The sequence below is a fragment of the Corella eumyota genome, chromosome 1, assembly GCF_963082875.1.
Source record: "Corella eumyota chromosome 1, kaCorEumy4.1, whole genome shotgun sequence".
Taxonomy (NCBI): domain Eukaryota; kingdom Metazoa; phylum Chordata; class Ascidiacea; order Phlebobranchia; family Corellidae; genus Corella; species Corella eumyota.
In genome coordinates this window covers 7,517,284-7,536,062 of record NC_137490.1, presented here as the reverse complement: position 1 = coordinate 7,536,062, position 18,779 = coordinate 7,517,284, and the positions used below count along the sequence as shown (strand labels likewise).

Below are 18,779 nucleotides of genomic sequence, written 5' to 3'. Positions count from 1 at the left end.
GAGAGTTTTACTTTAATCGAAACGCATAGAGACAACACAGTATAAGTTAGATGACAAAGTAAAATCGAAAGGGTAATAGAATAATATTAACAGCGATTAGCATATCGACGTGGTAACTCACTATAAAGTGTATAGTGCTCAGTGGTTGTTAAATAAAATACCATAATATACAGACAATTAAAACACACTTATACTGCCATGCAGTGTTTAAACAAACACACATAAACGACAAAGTCAGGGTTGAAATGTTACCAAAATCACTATAAGAACAAAACGAAAATGCTCGTTTTTCGAAATCGGTAAGAAATAACAATTAAACTGACGGTTAAGTATATGGTAACCTTCTATATTAAAGTTGGATTAGGTTAAGTAGCCTCGACCAACCTATTTTGCTCGAGTTTTGAAGCAAAACCAATGCCACATTCTGAGAGCATCGATGTTGCATTACATTGGAATATAACTGATAATAATGCAGATTATTATAATTAGAAGAATGACACAGCAGACGATCATACAGATTTTCTTCTGCAAAATTAAAGGGATAAAGTTAATAGTTTTTAATTCCGATTAAGTGGGTTAAAAATATTTTTATCAAACATCAAATGAGCTTACCTTTTTAAGATAAAAATACAACAATAGGAGTGTCCCGACATCAAAACATGCACAAATGGATTCACAGATAACGTACAATACCACATTTACTAAGTAACTACACTTTCAGCCAAATAAACCTTTTTTCGGCGTTTTTTGACAGAGAAATTATTTTAAATAAGTGTAAATGTTAAGCCTAAAGAACACTAACAATTTTATTTTTTCAACTTAAAGTCGCAATTCCGCGTTTGTTTTTTTTAAAGCAAAAACTAGTTAACATAACATAGATATTTTTAATAAAATTTTCATACAGAAAACAAAAATAATTTACACAATCAGAAAATAACAAAAGCAAGGCGAATATTGAAGTTAAATTGCTGCCAGCCTTACAACGAACGAGTATTAGTAAAACATAGCCAGCAAAAAGTTTCTAATTAAGTAACATAATACTATTGGTTTTCGAAAATGAACCAGCCTAGAGAATTTTAATGTTGGAATTATGAAGTGCCAATAAAAAATAAATAAAATTAGTTAATAAAACGTAAACTGAAAAATAAAAGTGTAAATGCTTTCAAAAGTAGTTTTTCGAGAGTTTGTAACAACCCCAAACTTTTATATATAGAACCCACTTTAATAATTAAATTTTATTTAAATAAAATTACAATATTGATTTAACGTCGGTGCCTAATCAGTGCCTTTGCAAAAATAGCTTAAATTATTCGAATATTGCTAATATAAGGGCTTCATTTAAAAATCGATTGCACTAAAAACACTTTAGTTGAATATATTCGCAAAATTAGTTAATAAAAACGTTGGATAAATTTACTTTGAAACTTAAGACGAAGATCAAGGCACAAATCGGACAAGACAATCCTATTTAATACTGAGGATAAATCGCATATATTTCTTTCTGTAATCGAGCATGCGTTTTACTAAATTGTGCGCAATATTAATCTTCGGATAATCCAATCAAAGGAAAAAAGATAAAAGCAACGACATACTAAAAAAATTGTTTATTTCTTTTTTTAGATAGACATATTATTGAGGGTGCTGTAGAATCGACCTTATCCTCGCCAACAGACTTTTTGTTAATATCGCATTCAAGGCAATATGTCGCTATATGCGAATCATAATGCGAAACTAACCCTATGCCAACGAAAGACGTCTTTAATCGCCGCCTGTGAATGGGTGATATAACGTAATAACGGTAAGTGCATAATAGTGAAGTTTAAACTACTGTACAACCAACAAATAAAACCCTAAGTCGTGAATGTAAATCAGATGTAATGTGTTAAATATTCGATTTTTTTAGCAAAAAAAAGGAAATTGGCGGACGCGTTTTATCGTGCATAGAAAAAAGACTTATTTAAAAAAACTTGACGAATTGCTTGAAAAAAAAGTTTTGCTAAATAAACACGATGATATAAGATTGACTTTTGGCCTTAGCGGATTTTCCAATGCGCACAAAAATACCAAACCTATTTTAGCACTACACGCATGGGTTAATAGTACAAATGTGGTATTTGCTGCAAAACTTTGCGCTTTTGACCTCGCAACGAAGCGTTTCATTTATATTGCACAAGTACAAACGCCCCGATAATCGATAACGAAAATCGCCGCCAATCAAAAATGAGTTCGACCGGGTAAATTGGCCTTTTTAAACTTAAATGCAGCAATAAACGAAATGCATGGCGAAATCCGCGGAAAAATGCGAATTCTGTCAAAAATCCGCAGAATTATATAGTACGAAAATAACAAAAAAATCAAATTTTTTCTGGTAAAGATCGAAATAGCATCCCAGCAAAATTGTCTAGAATTAGATTTGGCTATTTTTTGTCGAAGCTGAAAATGTTACATTTTTCTGCTGCCCGATATACAGTCTGTATTGAACATGGAATTGTAACCGACGAATTTTCAGATGTCTTGATTAAGATATGGAGATTATGTCCCGACACTCAGTCCAATAATCAAGGCAATCACGCCTAAAATAATGATCACCACAACGGCAATAATGATTTGTTTCTGAGATAAATAAACCAATTTTTAATGAACAAAAAAAAATAGCGTGGCAAGGGTGTATTTTTTTATTTAATTTTGAAACTAAAATTAAATAATAAAAAAAACTAAAAAGTGCCCGCTTCTCCTTCAGCAGCTTCTACATATTTATTTCTTTCGAATTTTTTTTTGTTTAGGTTTCTGAATAAAAAGGTTTTTAAATAAAAAACCCGAAGCGTGGAAAGGGTGTATTTTTAATTTGAATATAGATTTAAAATAAAGAAAAAAAAACTAAAGACTGCCCGCCTTTCCTTAAAGACAGCAGCTCCTACAAATTAATTTCCATCCTAAATATTGCGAACCATTTCTTTTAAAGCAACGTTTTAAGGAAACAACAACAAAACCATTCAGGAAATTCCCCTCACTTAAAAGCAAATAAAAGCAAAAAAGTAATCATAAATATGGCCTAAAAAATCTAAAACTTTCAATTAACGCCACAATATATTAAGGGTCAATTTTAGTAAGCATATACCATTTTAAAAGTCGCTTTATTTTTGCGAGATACAAAATCATTAATCGGCACAGGAAATTTTCCAAATCGCTTTGTGGCTAAAACAGTTTCGTTTAATCGCCGGTTTGTTTCGCTAATGCGAGGCAATCAAAGCTATTGGCAGAAAATCGATGGTTTTAAAGTAGCGACGCGAAATGCAAGAGATTGGTTATTAGCGTGAAGAAGGGATTGCCCATCTGCGTAACGATCGAGATTTTGCGACTAATTGATTTCGCAATTTGTACGAATTGTATCGTTCAATATTTAACATGCAGCGTTTTCTAAAGCCAAGATCGCGTGGAAAGTCAATTGCCAATGGTCTAATGTTTTTACTGTGTCGTACACTTCTTGTGTTGCTATGGCAAAGAACATGCACATATATTTACAGTTAATCTTTTATGTTGTATATGGGATTCGTAGAACTGGATCAAAGGCTTATTATAACGCCACGTTCATTAACAAAGCCCGTGAGTGACTTGGGCGAATGTTACCCAAACAAACTCATGTTTGCTCGTTAAATAAAGTTGAATTTAAGTTTAACAAGCAAAAATGATGTTGTGTATTTTAGCAAGCACAGAGCAGTTTTATTATAGACTAATCACTTGTTGTGATGTACAATGGCTTTAATAATAGTTATGCTAATATCATAACTAAAACTGTTTGCCGACAGGGGAAATATGCTGTAGTTTTCCGAACTCGTTCAATAACATATATATTAATACAATCTATATTATAGCATTATTGTGTGTTTCAACGACATGCTAATATACTACAAAGATAATTGTGACAAATGACGGGTGCTACACGGAACAAATGGACGACACGAAATTGCAAAAAAGGGGTGTACGACGACTCTGTGTGAGATTTACTGTTAACCAAACATGCCATGTCACGTGATCTTACCCTTCGTGCCTTGCTCTGGTACTTGACCGCTTTCTTGGTGTCCGAAACCGCCCGCTCGACATAATCGACCGAGTGCTCAACGTTATACTCGATCCTATCAATGATTTCACCCTTAAAAAACGGACCGCGAACAAAAAAAAACACTTTTAAAACGAGTAAGGCTATTCTAAGGGGCTGCTGTTGGAAGGGCGGGGAGGGGGGATAAGGGGCGGGCATACAATACCTTGCGCGCTTTGCTTTGATATACCACGGCCTTTTTGGTCTCGTTGACCGCCTCCTCGACATAATTTGAGGCGTTGGTTACGTTGTATTCGATTTGGTTTACCATCTCGCCCTGCAAATACAAAATAAATGTTAAAATAGTGAATCAATAAAGTATAATCACAGTGAAAGACATGTTCTAAAGGTTTATTTATACAACAATTATATACATTTTTTTACAGTGTCCCCTATTTGACGATTATATACTTGTTATTGATACTAAGATATAAGAAACAACAAGGGCTTGAAACCAATCAAGAAGTGCTGCATTAATATAAAGTGAAAGAAGAGTTAAAAGAATAGGAAGAAGTGTGGTAAGCATAATAGAAAGGAAGGCGTGGTGCTTATAAAGTCATCACTTCCTTTTAAGTTTATAACCAAAACTTATATAGCTTTAAACCATATATAAATGTTTAAACCATACATTTTTGATATCAAAATATAAATGTTTACACTATAAAAATGTAATGCATTATCTTAACAACATTTAAATTCCGGTTAAAACACAAAAAAATATTAAAGTAAAAGTAATTTCATATAACATAAAATTGTGATTATTTAAGTTTATAAAGTGTTTCTTAAATAAAAAATATAACAAAATTATTATTAAAATAAAAAAAAATTCAAATGTGATTTTTAAGTTATTAAACGAATAACTTGAAAAATAAATTTGTGCACAAGACAGACAAGTGACCACGACATCTATATCGAATTCAAATTACCTTTTTTTACTTTGTTGATTATTTAGGATGCTCCGCACAATGAGCATAATAAATTTGTGGACAAATAAAAATAAAGTTAAAATACGCCCTCCAACAGCAGATTAAGGGGGGGACAAATTAAACACAAATCAAAAAAATAGTAAAATAAAAAATATTGGTAAAACATTGTGTTTTAACCAGTTAAATAAAAACTAAAAAAAAAATTAATTACGCTTTACAATATAGTAAGTTTTTTTATACCTGCTGTTCTACTAGCATTGCCATGTCCATAAACATGTCATGTAGCTCTCTTATGCTGCTTTCTAACTTAATAATATCATTGTGTCTCGCTTCAATGTCATTCAAAGCTTGTTTAGTTTGTTGGGTATCCATTATAATCTACATGAAAATAGAAAGAATGGTTGTTAATAAAGAATATAAAAATGTATTGTTAGTATAATAGAATAGTAAACCCAACCTTTATTTAAACAATCTTAACATTATTAATATGTCCTTTATATTGATTGTGTTTAAAAAAAAAAAAAAAAAACAATTTTAAAGGCCCTTTTTAACTTTTTTATTTAAGTTTGTTTTTTACATTTTTTATGACTTTGTATATAGCTAAATTGAGTGTTAGTATTATTATTATTAATATAGGTATATTGTTTTAAAGGAAGGAAGTGATGTAGTATACAACAATATACATCACACATTTTTTTTCTTCAAGGCAAAATGCTGTGCAACATAATTAGGCGTTTGTCTAAATTATTTATGGCTTGTTTAAGTGTTTTTAAAAGAAAATGATTTAAACGAAGAAACAAAATAAATTCTAGAACACCTGCCGCAATCTTGTTGTGACAAGCAAAATATTGTGGAATTAAAAAAATTAATATTAATATTGTAATATTTTATTAAACTATTTAAGATTTACTAATTGACGTAGTAATTTTTTTATAAACATTATGTTATATTGGATTAAAGACATTGTTATTGTTTTTACTATAAACTAATGGTCCATATTTAAAAAAATCATATCGCAGATAAATTTTAAAGTTATATAATTTTAAGGGTAAATTTCTTCAATCTTGCAAAAACCTTGGCTAGTAAACTAAACAATTCTAAAAACTTATAAACCTTTAATCCTATCATAATAACATCATACATCTATATATTTAAAATAAGTTTTAAGCCAAACATGTTTAAAATTTTTTTTTTTTTTTTATAATTTTATTCTGTTTTATTTAATATTCGCGTATTTAGGGTAATTATTGGTGTGAAAATATTAAAATTTATTTACCCCTCCAGTAAATATAGCAGGACTTCCATCTTTACTATTTTCTAACATGTCCTCAAGTTCGTTGTCTGAAACCTGTTTGCCTGTGATCTCGAGTTGTCGCTGGATTCTGGCTTTACATCTCTCTCTGTAGTCGGTTTGGGTTGTGTTGTAGTCTGTCATTACTGCAATAAACTTCCGAGATAATGTTGAATGCTGGAAAAAGCAAATGTGGAAATAAATTTAAAAAGAAACAAAGAAAAAAATTTAGTTTTTGAAGTAACACTAGTAGTAGTTCTTATAGTATTATAAGCATATTTTGAGGCTTTCAAATTACACAAGTGTATAAGCGTGTTGTCCATTAGACTTCATGATATAGATATAATGTGTTACTTCAACATTGTCTTATGTATAAATTAAAAAAAGGTCATAAAAACAATAAATAATAAAGCAATCAGACTTAGACTATCAGGTATTAAATAAAGTTACATCAACTTAGTTTACTTATTAACATATACAGAATCTAAAAATAGAAAAGTTATAACAATAAACTTATATATGTCATTACATTATTCTTGATTTAACTGGCCTTTTTATGTTATATCATTATTAAAATATTGAACAAAAAAATTATAAACTTTGGGTCAGGCCCGGTAGTGTGGTATACCGGCTATGGCAGCGAGCTATGAGCCGAAAGGATTCAGGTTCGAACTCTAACAATGACACCATCCATTTTCCAATAAAAATACAAAAACCTATCATCTTAATTTAATGAAGAATTTATAATTTTGGCTTATCACACCTGTGTTTTTTGAATTCGAATATCGGCTGGAGTGGCACTAGAATTTTCTTCAATATTTCTTTCGATGAGCTTCAGTTTTCCCCTCACCTTGTTGGCATTTCTTTTTATATCAGCCATACATTCTTCCATTTCTTCTTTGGTTTCTGGCAGAAAAAGTTTTTATATTTAAATTTACCAATATTTCAACTGAGCTTTAGCTTAACTTTTAAATTGTGTATGAATTGTATAGTGTAAAAAATGATTAATTTTTACAGAATGTTTTTTGTTTTAATTTTAAAGTTTTGGATTCTTAAAAATGAACCAAATAAAAAAACTTAACTCCCATCTAAGAAAGCACAAAAAAGACTTAATGTATATAGCCAATAGAATAAATATAATGTATATACATTACACAATGCCACAGAGAAAGATAGTGTTAATCAATAATCATTTACTCATAACGCAAATATGTAACGTGTACATATTAATGTAGACTTTTTAAAATATTGTTTGGCAATAAAAAACAAAAAAAAACATTTGTTATATATATCTTATTACAAAACTAGTTTGGATAAATTCGGTACAGGAAAAAACTTGTAGCTGGCCTTTGTGATACCTCCAATAAAAAGAAACCATAAATAATTGATCATATTGGAGTATCGAGAATATTTTTTAAGAAAAGATCGTAGCTACTTTAAAAATATGATATGACGAAGAAATATATGCCATGGAAAAGGTGAAAAAAAAGATCCAGAAAATGCTCTATAAAAACAGATGCATACCTAAAAAAAACTCGAACGGCCAATTCGACTAAAGTATGTTTATTAAGATTGATTTAAAGTACAGTTGCCCTGTGCTAATATTTGCAATATATAACAGCGCGAATGAGCAGATAACTGGGTGGATTTGTTTACATTAGCGACGAAGGGCCACATGACCGAAGAACTACGTAAAGCCAAAGTCGCGCAGCACACACACGCGCGTCCATACACGCTATATAAGGTAGGTCAAGAAATATAGAAAGTTACTACGAAACCCGTTATATTTAAACCGGGAAACGAAAATGCATAAATCTCACCCTAAAAACGAGTCATGATTTAAATATAGAATCTTTACTGGTATTATGAAGTCATGACAGTGGAAATGGAAATATATTTTTTACTACAGATATGTATGTCGCACCGCAAATTACAAGCTGTGAATGTCAGGTCACAAACAACGATTCACACATCGTCGGTTTTTAATAATTCCCCATGACCGGCCGGCCGATATACGACTTAGCTGTATTCATTATTTAAAAGCTTTTTTAAGCCCGCTAATGTACGATAGTGCTTCGCTATCAACATTTGCCCGTGGCTTGCGACATAATGCAAGAGTTGGCACAACGTTAAATAAATCAATATACTTTGTATTTCCTTGACCTATCCAATTCCTAGTCTCCATTATTCCGTATTGGATTTTTAATTTCGATTCTTAATCATTAAGCGCTGTTCGGTAGACCTCTGGCCCAAATAGAGCAATGCTTTCTGTCACATAATAGACTTTTACAACGCAAACGCTCGCCGGTCTCCCAGTGGAATACATAAAACATACGAACCCAATTACCATAAAAGCATTTAAAACAAAAAAATAATGACCTTATAGAAATTTTAACAATTTGACCACCGCCAAATAAAAAGCAAAGGTTATGATTAAATTGGCAATTTACATAATGAAAAAGTATTTAATTTATTAAATTTGAGTCAAATAACATATTGATTTTTTATGATTAATAGTACAAAAAGCCTTATGACAATCTTGTAGCAGGCTATTTAGTTTTGTTTTTGACCAAAAACTTTTAATTTATTATTAATTATTTCAGAAACCCTTGGTCTATGTATTAATCAATGTTTATGTTCTTATTTGTATAATATTAACAATTTTGCTGGTTTTCCATGTCTTGTAATTAAAAAGAAACAAATCAGCTTTTTGTTTAAAATAAACAGCCAATCGTTTTATTATTTGCCCTATATTTGTAAATCATTGTTAGTTATGTAAAGTAAAACAACAAGTTTTATTTTGTATACAAATGAAGGTATACATGTCATTTATTTGGATGGCTTTATTAAGTTGTTACATAATCTATTGTTTACCATACAGTTTAAAAATCTCCAAAAGTCTTAAACAAATATAATAAAGTTTTTGGATTTACCACTCATTAATTAAACACTAGGTTGTCATACATTAGCCTATTGTGTATTAAACATAAAAATAACAAAAAAAGGATTTTTAAAAGTGTTTTTGAATTTTAAGTAGCATGAGATGTATGTTTACATGTAACACAATACAAACAGTTGTTTTTTACATGTCTAATTTAAATTTTGTTAAAGCTAGTTTTACATAAACCAGCAAGAGCAAAAATCAAATAAGTTATCCAACATTGCCTTACAATCAATGCAATTATAGTTTTTTAAGAGTTTTTTAACAAAATTTTTTGGGCTAATATTGGTATTAACATAGTTTACTTACTGTCATCTGCTTGTGGTGCTGACAATATGTCGCTGTGTTTAACTTTTACTTCTTGTACTTTGGTGGAAATTGTGTCGATAAAACCTCGGATTTCATCAACCTTTGTAAGAATAAAAATAAAGTTAAAAATAATTTATTAAACAGCACAAGAGCCGTAATTCCAACAAAAATCCACAATTTAGAATAGTAAGACTTAAATTAGCTTAATTAGGGTAAAAAATAGGATATTTTGGGGTGATATAAGGTTAAGTTTGGTAATAAACCTGAGTAAAAAAGTCCTTCATGGTGTCAGCCTCCATTGTTATAGAAACTGATTCATCTTCATCATCTTCTACATCATTACTCATTCCCTAAAAAAAAAATATATTTTTAATTTGAAAAATTAAAAATTTGAGTAAATAAAAATTAGCATTTGTTTACAACTACTCAAGGACCATAGAACTTGGTCTACTATATAAATATTATAAATAAAAGTAAAACCCAAATTTTATGAAAATTTTTTGTATATATGACTTGTATAAATGTTTTATAAAATTTTGTAAATGCTCTTATTAAGATCTTTGTAAATTACCAATTAGAAAAACTTTGTAAGGCAAATACTTTTAGAACTTACATTTTTTAATTCTGATAAACGATCCCTCATTATGAATGGATTATTTCACACTTTTTTATTAAACAAGTGTTCTATTGAGGTAGAAGTTAAATAAACTTGCTAAACAGCAAAAATATATCCAGTTGTCCCAGTGATCCACACCCGATATCCAAGAAAATGTTTTTTTTTGTGTACAAGCAATATGATCCAAAATTTTTAGACAATGTAGCTTGTTGGCAAAGTCGAAATGAATACAAATTTCTTTAACCAAAAAAAGATAATTTCATATTTACACCACTGTTATAGTACAATTTTCTTATACGTTAATTTTCCTATACGTTCGCTTGAATTTAAAATAAACAACACAAATTCGTTTGAAAGATTTAGTTTAAACTATAGTTAAGGACATTTTATACAATTATACCAAAAAACAGACAGGTAGAAAAATAGACTGGTAGTAAAATAAAATAAAAACTGACTGCTTGCAAAAGTTATACAATCTTAGAATGTATAAAAACCTGTTTATACCAAACAATAACATAAACAGATTTACATCATTAGTTAGATTAAGACTTAAAACATCGCTTTTTACATGCTATAGTTCACTTTCACTTGTCTGCTTGTTTTGTTATTGCTTGACAGCATAGATATTACATTACATTGTAATGTAAATTGCTTGAATGTTGGCCTTTCGTTGTCAACAATGTTTAAAATATAAAAACAAACCCATTTCACACAAAAGTTTAAACAAATAGAAAGACTAACTGACAAAGCTGGTAAAATATTACAACGCCCCTAAAACCAACTTTCCCTTACAATTTTTTTTAACAAACTGAGCAAAGGGTTTGCCAACTGTTTACTTTTATAAATTACTCTCGGACACAGCGTGGTGGTTTGTTTATAAATAGATTTTCAGGATTTGAGGATTTTTTTTTTCAATAAAATTAATAATTGGTTTAGTAACGACAACGTTATTATTTGTTTATAACGTTTATAAAAATTTAGAAGATATTAACTTAATACTTGTTGTTTTTGCAGAACAAATTTATGCACGATTATTATTGGTTAAAACAAAATCTGTTTTAAAACTAGAACTAAAGCCTGACAAGGCAACCATGTCTTATTTTTCTATAACATCTAATATAAAAATTTAATAATTTTGGCACATTTTTATTTATAAAATTATTTTTTGCATCACCTATTTATTGTATATTTTATCACGAGTTTTTCATTATATACACACACTTTCATTTCTTTTTTATTTGATTTACTTAATTTAAATACAAACCCTCCTACTAATAAGAAAATCAAGTTAATTAAATTTTAAAAATTAATGAGTTATAATTTCATTCTTCAAACATGCTCATTAATATACCTGCAAAAAAAAACTAAAAAACACACGATTTTTAGTTCTTTTTGTTTTTAATATAAAATTCACGAAGCGTATTGGCATAAACCTAATAATAAAAAATGATAAAGAAAATATAACGTATTAAAAAAAGTAACATTAAATATAAAAAAATATGACAAAAGATTCGCCCAAAATATAAACTTTGACAATCTTAATTTAAAAAAAAGATCAGTAAAAATAAAAAAAATTAAAATCCGAAAAAGTCAGATGCTTCCTGGTCTGATGTATGTAGTAATTGCCTAACTTTATCACTAGTAGTTAAAGTTATATGAACGCTCGTTTTACGCACATTGTTCACCCTGTTAAAACTTCGAAGCCGCCTGCGTGGTATAACATATTCAACTTCTTTATCAACCAGCATATCAGGTTGACAGGGCGACGACTCGAGCTTAACGGGACTGCTGTTAAGAAACGAGGTATTTTTTTCAGGAGATAAATGTAAACGCGACCAGGTGCAATCCTCTAAAGATTGACCACCCTCACACATCTCACTACGTTTTCGCTTGCCAGAGTGCGATACCACTTCTGAAATTGGCGATGGGGTAACTGGGCGAATTTCGTCGCTTTTTCGCCTTGGAGACCGCAGTGGATATCTATGCCTCGTTGTGCCATTAGGCGATAGATTCGTCTGCATTGAGGCTAGGATAATTTTTGGTGACGATTTTGCATCTGACTTTGCAGTCGTGTTTTTTATAAATTTATTTATAGGAATAGGTGTAGAGTTATTTGCTGTCTGAGAATTTAAAGAATGGGATCGAAGTTTTTTCTTTGGTGAACGTTGTTGCTTTTGTAGTTGCCGTTTTAAAAACCTAAATGTGGGATTTTATTACTAAATTTAAGGATTATTTTTTTGGGCGAATTAAAATAATCATTCGACAAAAAATATGCTGATTAGAAGGTTTTTAAACATTCTGTGGTAAGAAATCCTAAGATTTATTTCTTCAAATTGTTTTATATAAATAAGTTGAAATTTTTTTTACTAACATTTGTAGTCCCAAGTTGTTTGTTGTCACAAACTGATCAAGGTTAACATAGTGTGAGATTTTTTCTCCATAATTAATGTGTTGAACACTTCTTCGATGCTAAAAAAAAAACAATTGTTAGCTAAAAATAAAAAAAATAATTTATTTTTTAAACAAACAAAAAAAATTAATTTAGTTTTCTTTTTTTAAATGTCATAGGCTATTTACTTTAACTTCATTGAGATAAGAAGATTGGCAACATTCACAAAATCCTTTTTGATCATTGCTTTTTTTCCTGGTTCCTGGTTTTCTGTTTAAAAAATTTATTAATTTTGTAAAAAATCTATACAAAGAGTTACCAAGTTAATAATATCGAATATACCTTGTTGATGATGGCTTTGTTTTTAAAAATGGACATTTGTTTCCACTTGAATAAAGATCCAAAAAAGGAAGAGATTCCAATTCTTCATACATGGGTTTTCTAAAAACAAAATATTAACAAAATCTTTTATGTCAATGTTTAAGGCAAAATTATTATTCTTTTTAATTTCAAAGAAAATAAACAATGTTATATATTATATTACTTGCAAATTTAATAAATAGAATTACTTACAATTTAAGGTCTTCAACTTTAATACAAGGTTGTTTAATAACTATTTCGTTGGGCCTTTTTGTAACAGAAAGCTGCCCTAAAATTTAATATTTAGTTAATATTTATATTTTTAAATATATAAATTTAAATATATAAGTGCTAAAATGTTACCAGGGCCAGCGGATGCAGATTTTAGTTTCTCTGTTTTTTTGTTTAACCAACTCCAAACCTCTAAAAATTAGCAAAATTATATGTTTTTTATTAGGATTTTTTATTTAGACTAAAAACTTTGATTTTTTATATAGACTATAAAAGTATGCTTCAATAAACACATTATTGTGTCCAATAGCTATAAAAAGAGATTTAAATTAAACTAATAGTGTGGAAAACTTTTTGTAATTAATTTTAATTAACATCAACAAACCATCAACATGTCTGATCTTAATTCCTAAATTTTTTGCAGTGTTGATTACACTGTTAAGACTGGCTGTCATTGATCGTGTTGAGTTTGCCCTTCTTGCCATATCTTTCCATCGATTATTCTTATAAACATATATTATATATATTATAAATAAGTATTAATGAGACCTGTTTTTGTATTTTGTATAGTTAATTTAAATTAAATATTAAATAGGTACAGTGCTATGGATGGTTTGAATTGTGTCTATCATAAAAGCTATTAACGAATACAAAAGGCAACTCAGGACTTTGCCGCGGTAGAAAGAGTTACTTTATAATTAAGCTACAGAGTCAGCTTTCCCACATAAAAAAGATATTTTATTTATATGGGCTATCTATAATAAAAGTTTATTTCTTTTTAACTTACAACTAAATGATTGTTTTGGCAAGATGACTGAGATCCAGTACTTGTTCCAAATGGACTGTTTGAGATAGGGCTGGAAATTGGAAGTACTTTTGCTAAAAATAAAACAAAAACACAATTTTAATAAAAATATTTGTATTAGGTTGCATTTGAAATTTAACAAGAATATAAATAATAGGTTTGTTAAAATCTCTTTATATATATACTATATATACAGCCTACTTTTTTCTTTTTTAATTTGTTCGTTGGTGATTGCAAAATGAATAGTTCTGTCAAGAAATGCTTCCACTTTCTGCAAAAACAAAAAAGATTAAAAGGACTAAATGTTATCAATTAACTATTTATAACAAAGTATAGTGAACAATATTTATATGTGTATGTCCAATTACAGACCTACAAAAAAACTGCCATTTGTTGTGCACAAGAAAAAATACCAAAGGCAAACATTAGTTAAGAGTTGCAATCACAGCCAATCGATTTGTTAATATAAAACAACATTACCAATATTTACTTTCTTTTATTTAAAAAAAAATATAATTTACCCCGCCAAGAATTTCAATGTTTTCCTTTATCTTTTGACTTAAACTTTTTTCCACCTTCGGATCCATAAAAAATCGTTTTCCTTTTAAAGGCTTATCAGCAGTTTTTTGATCCATATTGGTTAAAAATATATTAAAAAATTATTTATATCATCTAAGAAAAAAAATATATTATTCAACAAGTTTATATGCAATTAAGTTTTCCTTGAAAAAATTGTTGTTAAATTGTTAACCAAAACGAAAAATAACTGAAACTAGTTTGCTAAACAAATGATAGGAAAAAATATATTTAAAAAAAATATTTTATAAATTTAAAAGCATTGGAACATTATTATGATTGACACAAACAATTTTTTTTTTAAATTGGACTACATATCATCATTTTGTTTAATATATTGGTCAAGGTTTGCTGATAAGTTTGATGCCCCCTTAGTCAGAATATTACTTAAGTTTCGTTGCAATGTTGTCATGGTGGAACATAATTGCCCTCTACTAACATCCAATGGTGGCAATTGTGAATACAATTTAAACTGTTGTGCACTCATATATTCACTATCGACGACACCCCCCATTAATAACATGTGTTTATTTTTCTTGATAGCCTTGAGCACTTCATCTGCTTTCGGTTCACCATATATAATTAAAGTTTTGTCACTGCAAAGTCTTGACATTAAATGATAAGGTGATCTCTCAAAAGCAAATTCGAATACATGCTGAGGAAAATTTTCCATTCCCAACCCATCTTCTTGCAACTCATATTTGACTCTGAAATAATCATCCCAATCAGACTCTGACAACAAACAAATCATCAACATTCGACTTTTATTAAGTATTTCATTTAATTCCCTGAGATATACATTGTCAAGTCCATATAATTTGGGTTCTTCTGTTATGTCAGGCAAAATTCCATCAGTTGATTTAGGTGCAGTTATTTTAGGCAAGGTGATTTGCATTAAGCGTACTCGTTCTCTGCATTCTGGTCTTGCTTCCCAATAGTAGCGAGTTCGATTTGGTATAACTGTCAACTTTTTAGAGATTCTGATTGAGGAAATTTGCTTGGAAATGTAACGAAAACCAAACAATCCACAATTCATCTTCAGACAAACTGACAAATTACAGAATTAACAGCCAAACATAAGCCTTTAATGAGAGTGATTATCTTTAAAATACAAAGCTTTTTTTTAATAATAGAAAGACTAAAATGGTTACAAAAATAATTTTAAAACTAACTGACTACGTTGTACGTAAACTGTCAAATAGCAAAATATGCTTTTTGGTGATTATCTATTTAAACTGATTTATATTTAATAGTTTATTGTCGGTTTAAACCATAAACCAATTAAACTAACAAACGCAGGTCCAATCCGCTGAAATAAAAAACTACTGCTTTTTTAAAAATGATATATCTTTCAGTCTTTTATAAATAATTTAACGTTAAAAAAAGCTGCAGCTGCACATTTTAGATTTTTAAATTTTAATTTCTGTGATTTTGTTTCTTTATTGCCCTCACGCGTAAAAAAAATGAAATGACAAAACCCTCAAGTGATTTAAATTTATTGAGGTTTTTAAACTTGAACCACAATCATTAAATTATAAAGCAAAAAAATAAATATTTTAAAGAATTTATCAGTCATGCATATTATCCCGATATTTACCAAATGTTATTGTAAATTTTAAAAAAAGTTAGCATAAATTACATGATTGCAAACCTTTAAAATATTACTATGTTAATAAACTATAGATATTACATTACACTGTAAAATCTACGATAAAACTAAATACTAAAAAAATATTACTTACTTTTTGTCAACCTCAAAAAATAAATATTTTAGTACGTTTTACAAATAGTTTAAATTTTATTAGCACAAATTAAGTTGAACAAACAAATACGTAAAAAACAGTTAAAAAAGCAGTGGGATTTTTTAAACAAAAATTTAATTATATTGGCAAAGATTGGATTACACTGATATTGCACCTAAAACATAAAACTAAATGGCAACAATACAAAAAAAAAGTTTACAGAATATTTAAAAAAGGAATAATTTCTAAAAAATATATAAAAATTAGCAAAAAGTCAAAATAAGTATTTTTTTCCTATTTTTAAGTATTTGATTTATTTAAATCCATTCAACAAGGGCATACAAACAGGATGATCTTTAAATTGTCCTGCATCTTGCAAAACACCTCCAGGAGCACATCTCCAAGGATCAAATGTTAACTTTTGCCAATCTTTCAACAAAGCTTTCAGTTCTTGTATTGTATTACCAAGGGTTGGATTCATTGCCAAATTGTGCTTTTGTATAGGGTCACTTGTTAAGTTATATAACTCATACTGTGGCCTATAGTAATATTCTTGTAAAGTTTTAAACCAATGCAGGTCCTGTTTGTAATAGGTCCTGTTCAGTAAGTCATCAAATGAGGAAGATAAATAAAAATCTTGGTCAATAGGAAAGGGCATAAGGTTATTTAAATTTTCAATATAAGTTAGATTGTCTTTCCTTACTGAACGCATTGGGTAATACATTGTCACTTCATGTAAGCTATGGCTTCCAAATACAATTAAACTTGAGTTAGTGGATTTATTTAAAAGGGACTTCCCTGTTAATGTCACACCCCTTCCAAGTAAATCATAAGTAGGATAAGTGATATCAAACCAATCTAATACAGTGGGGGTAATATCTAATAATGAAACAAATTGATCAGAGGTATCACCGGTGCTATGTCTTTGCAATGGAGATGAAATAACAAAGGGTTGATGTACACCAAACTCATACAAATTTGTTCGACCATTTGGGAATGGGGGTCCATTGTCAGATGTAAAGATAATTAAAGTGTTATCTCCATACCCAGCCATGTTAAGTTCATTGAGAATAAGTCCCACGCCTTGATCAAGTCTCGATATAGTTGTGTACTGAGCAGAAATGTCTTTTCGAGATAATTCAGTATCTTGAACAACCCCGGGAACAATAATCTCTTTCGGGTCATAATAAGCTGGTTTCCAGTCGGGAATTAAACCCATTCCAGGCTGACCATTTCCAAATTGTTCACAAAATTCACCGTATTGAATATGAGTATGGCCACATCTATGAGGATCATGAAAACCAATGTACAACAGAAATGGTCTGTCCTTTGGTTGACCAACAAAAAATTTTCTAGCAAGTTCTTTCATTTTTGTGATGTTTCGACCAACTTGTAAAATAGAATTGTTCTCTTCGGTTTCTGCATAGTCGAAAGGGTAAACAGCTTCTGGGGCAACATGCTTTTTTCCTATTATTCCGGTTCTAATTTCATGGTTTTTAAGAATCAGGGGTAAACTTTGAACTTCATCAAATGAATTAAAATGGTGATAGCCATTATGTAGACCATACATTCCTAAATAATTATTATAGTTTAGCTAATTTAGTAAAGTAAGATGGTATAACAAAATAAAAACCAACAAAGCAAAAAAATTTAAATAATAAAATAAAAGATTGAAATGTTCACCATTTTGATGCTGTGGCAGTCCAGTGAGAATAGCAGAGCGACTTGGTGAACAACTACTTACAGTGGTGAAAGCATTTTTATAAACAGTTCCCTGGGAGGCAAGCGCAGCAATGTTAGGAGTTTTAATTACGTTGTTACCATAAGTAGTCAACTCCAAACCAAGATCATCTGCCACTAAAACAAGCACATTCGTTTTGCTAGAAAGCTTTGCATTTAACAAAGTAACGCATAAATTACTAAATAACAAGGTAAGTACAAACTTCATATTTTACTAATTAACAAAATGTTGAAGTCATTTTTATCATATTTGCTATACTAAATATTTGCCTTTTTCTTTTTAATATCTCACTTGAACAAAATGTCTCTTTTTGAGTATGGTAAAAAAGAAAAAAGGGCTACACCTATTTCATAAAATAACTTCATTTTTCGAAAACAGCGCCGGACGATTTTTTTGTTTATGGTTCTAGCGAATTGAAAATATTTATTTATTATGAAATGTTTCGTTCATCTTGTTCTTGTTATCGTTTGTTCGTTTTTTGGCCCTTTTTTTTAGAGAGTTTAAAACTAAAATTAAAAAAATAGCTAAAAAAATGTCGTTTTTAGGCGTTAGCGCGGGTTCAAAGTTAGTTTTGACAAACGAAAGCCATGCTTCACTTTGATATATGAGGCCACAGAAAGTTTTAGAAATTAAATCAGTTATAAGAAAAGAAACTGGAAGATTACATCCGTGAATAAATATTTACAATGGCATTTCTTACAATGCTAATCATTGATTAGAATATAAAATATTTATCAAAATTATCTTAAATTGTAA

General features: G+C 29.4%; 4 protein-coding genes across 7 annotated transcripts; all 4 read right to left on the bottom strand.

The window, feature by feature from the left end:
- Positions 1-111: 111 nt before the first annotated feature.
- LOC145745695 (syntaxin-1A-like) lies at positions 112-10,495 on the bottom strand. 4 transcript variants are annotated; one of them, XR_014281268.1, is made up of 9 exons: positions 10,177-10,495; positions 9,827-9,913; positions 9,564-9,663; positions 7,077-7,219; positions 6,299-6,490; positions 5,263-5,400; positions 4,263-4,373; positions 613-2,613; positions 112-525 (listed from the first exon to the last, which is right to left on the bottom strand). XR_014281268.1 is itself a non-coding variant. In XM_082563844.1 (8 exons), the coding sequence occupies exons 1-8, from the start codon at positions 10,204-10,206 to the stop codon at positions 445-447; spliced, it is 882 nt and encodes a 293-aa protein (XP_082419970.1). In that variant the 5' UTR covers positions 10,207-10,495; the 3' UTR covers positions 135-444. The 4 variants fall into 4 exon arrangements, 3 of the variants coding, with proteins under 3 accessions (XP_082419970.1, XP_082419979.1, XP_082419988.1); XM_082563844.1 differs by lacking the exons at positions 613-2,613; positions 4,263-4,373 and adding an exon at positions 4,040-4,150 and having other exon boundaries at positions 135-525; XM_082563853.1 differs by lacking the exon at positions 112-525 and having other exon boundaries at positions 563-2,613.
- A 1,107-nt stretch (positions 10,496-11,602) lies between these two features.
- On the bottom strand, positions 11,603-14,626 carry LOC145763371 (protein DBF4 homolog A-like). The gene is made up of 10 exons (XM_082574808.1): positions 14,486-14,626; positions 14,166-14,235; positions 13,947-14,038; positions 13,545-13,662; positions 13,292-13,351; positions 13,142-13,217; positions 12,911-13,009; positions 12,757-12,838; positions 12,551-12,648; positions 11,603-12,375 (listed from the first exon to the last, which is right to left on the bottom strand). The coding sequence occupies exons 1-10, from the start codon at positions 14,597-14,599 to the stop codon at positions 11,754-11,756; spliced, it is 1,431 nt and encodes a 476-aa protein (XP_082430934.1). The 5' UTR covers positions 14,600-14,626; the 3' UTR covers positions 11,603-11,753.
- A 109-nt stretch (positions 14,627-14,735) lies between these two features.
- LOC145763329 (large ribosomal subunit protein uL10m-like) lies at positions 14,736-15,636 on the bottom strand. Its single transcript, XM_082574760.1, has one exon. The coding sequence runs from the start codon at positions 15,574-15,576 to the stop codon at positions 14,851-14,853; it is 726 nt and encodes a 241-aa protein (XP_082430886.1). The 5' UTR covers positions 15,577-15,636; the 3' UTR covers positions 14,736-14,850.
- Positions 15,637-16,367: 731 nt separating this feature from the next.
- Positions 16,368-18,260, bottom strand: LOC145750608 (N-sulfoglucosamine sulfohydrolase-like). The gene is made up of 2 exons (XM_082566682.1): positions 17,966-18,260; positions 16,368-17,854 (listed from the first exon to the last, which is right to left on the bottom strand). The coding sequence occupies exons 1-2, from the start codon at positions 18,228-18,230 to the stop codon at positions 16,596-16,598; spliced, it is 1,524 nt and encodes a 507-aa protein (XP_082422808.1). The 5' UTR covers positions 18,231-18,260; the 3' UTR covers positions 16,368-16,595.
- Positions 18,261-18,779: the final 519 nt, after the last annotated feature.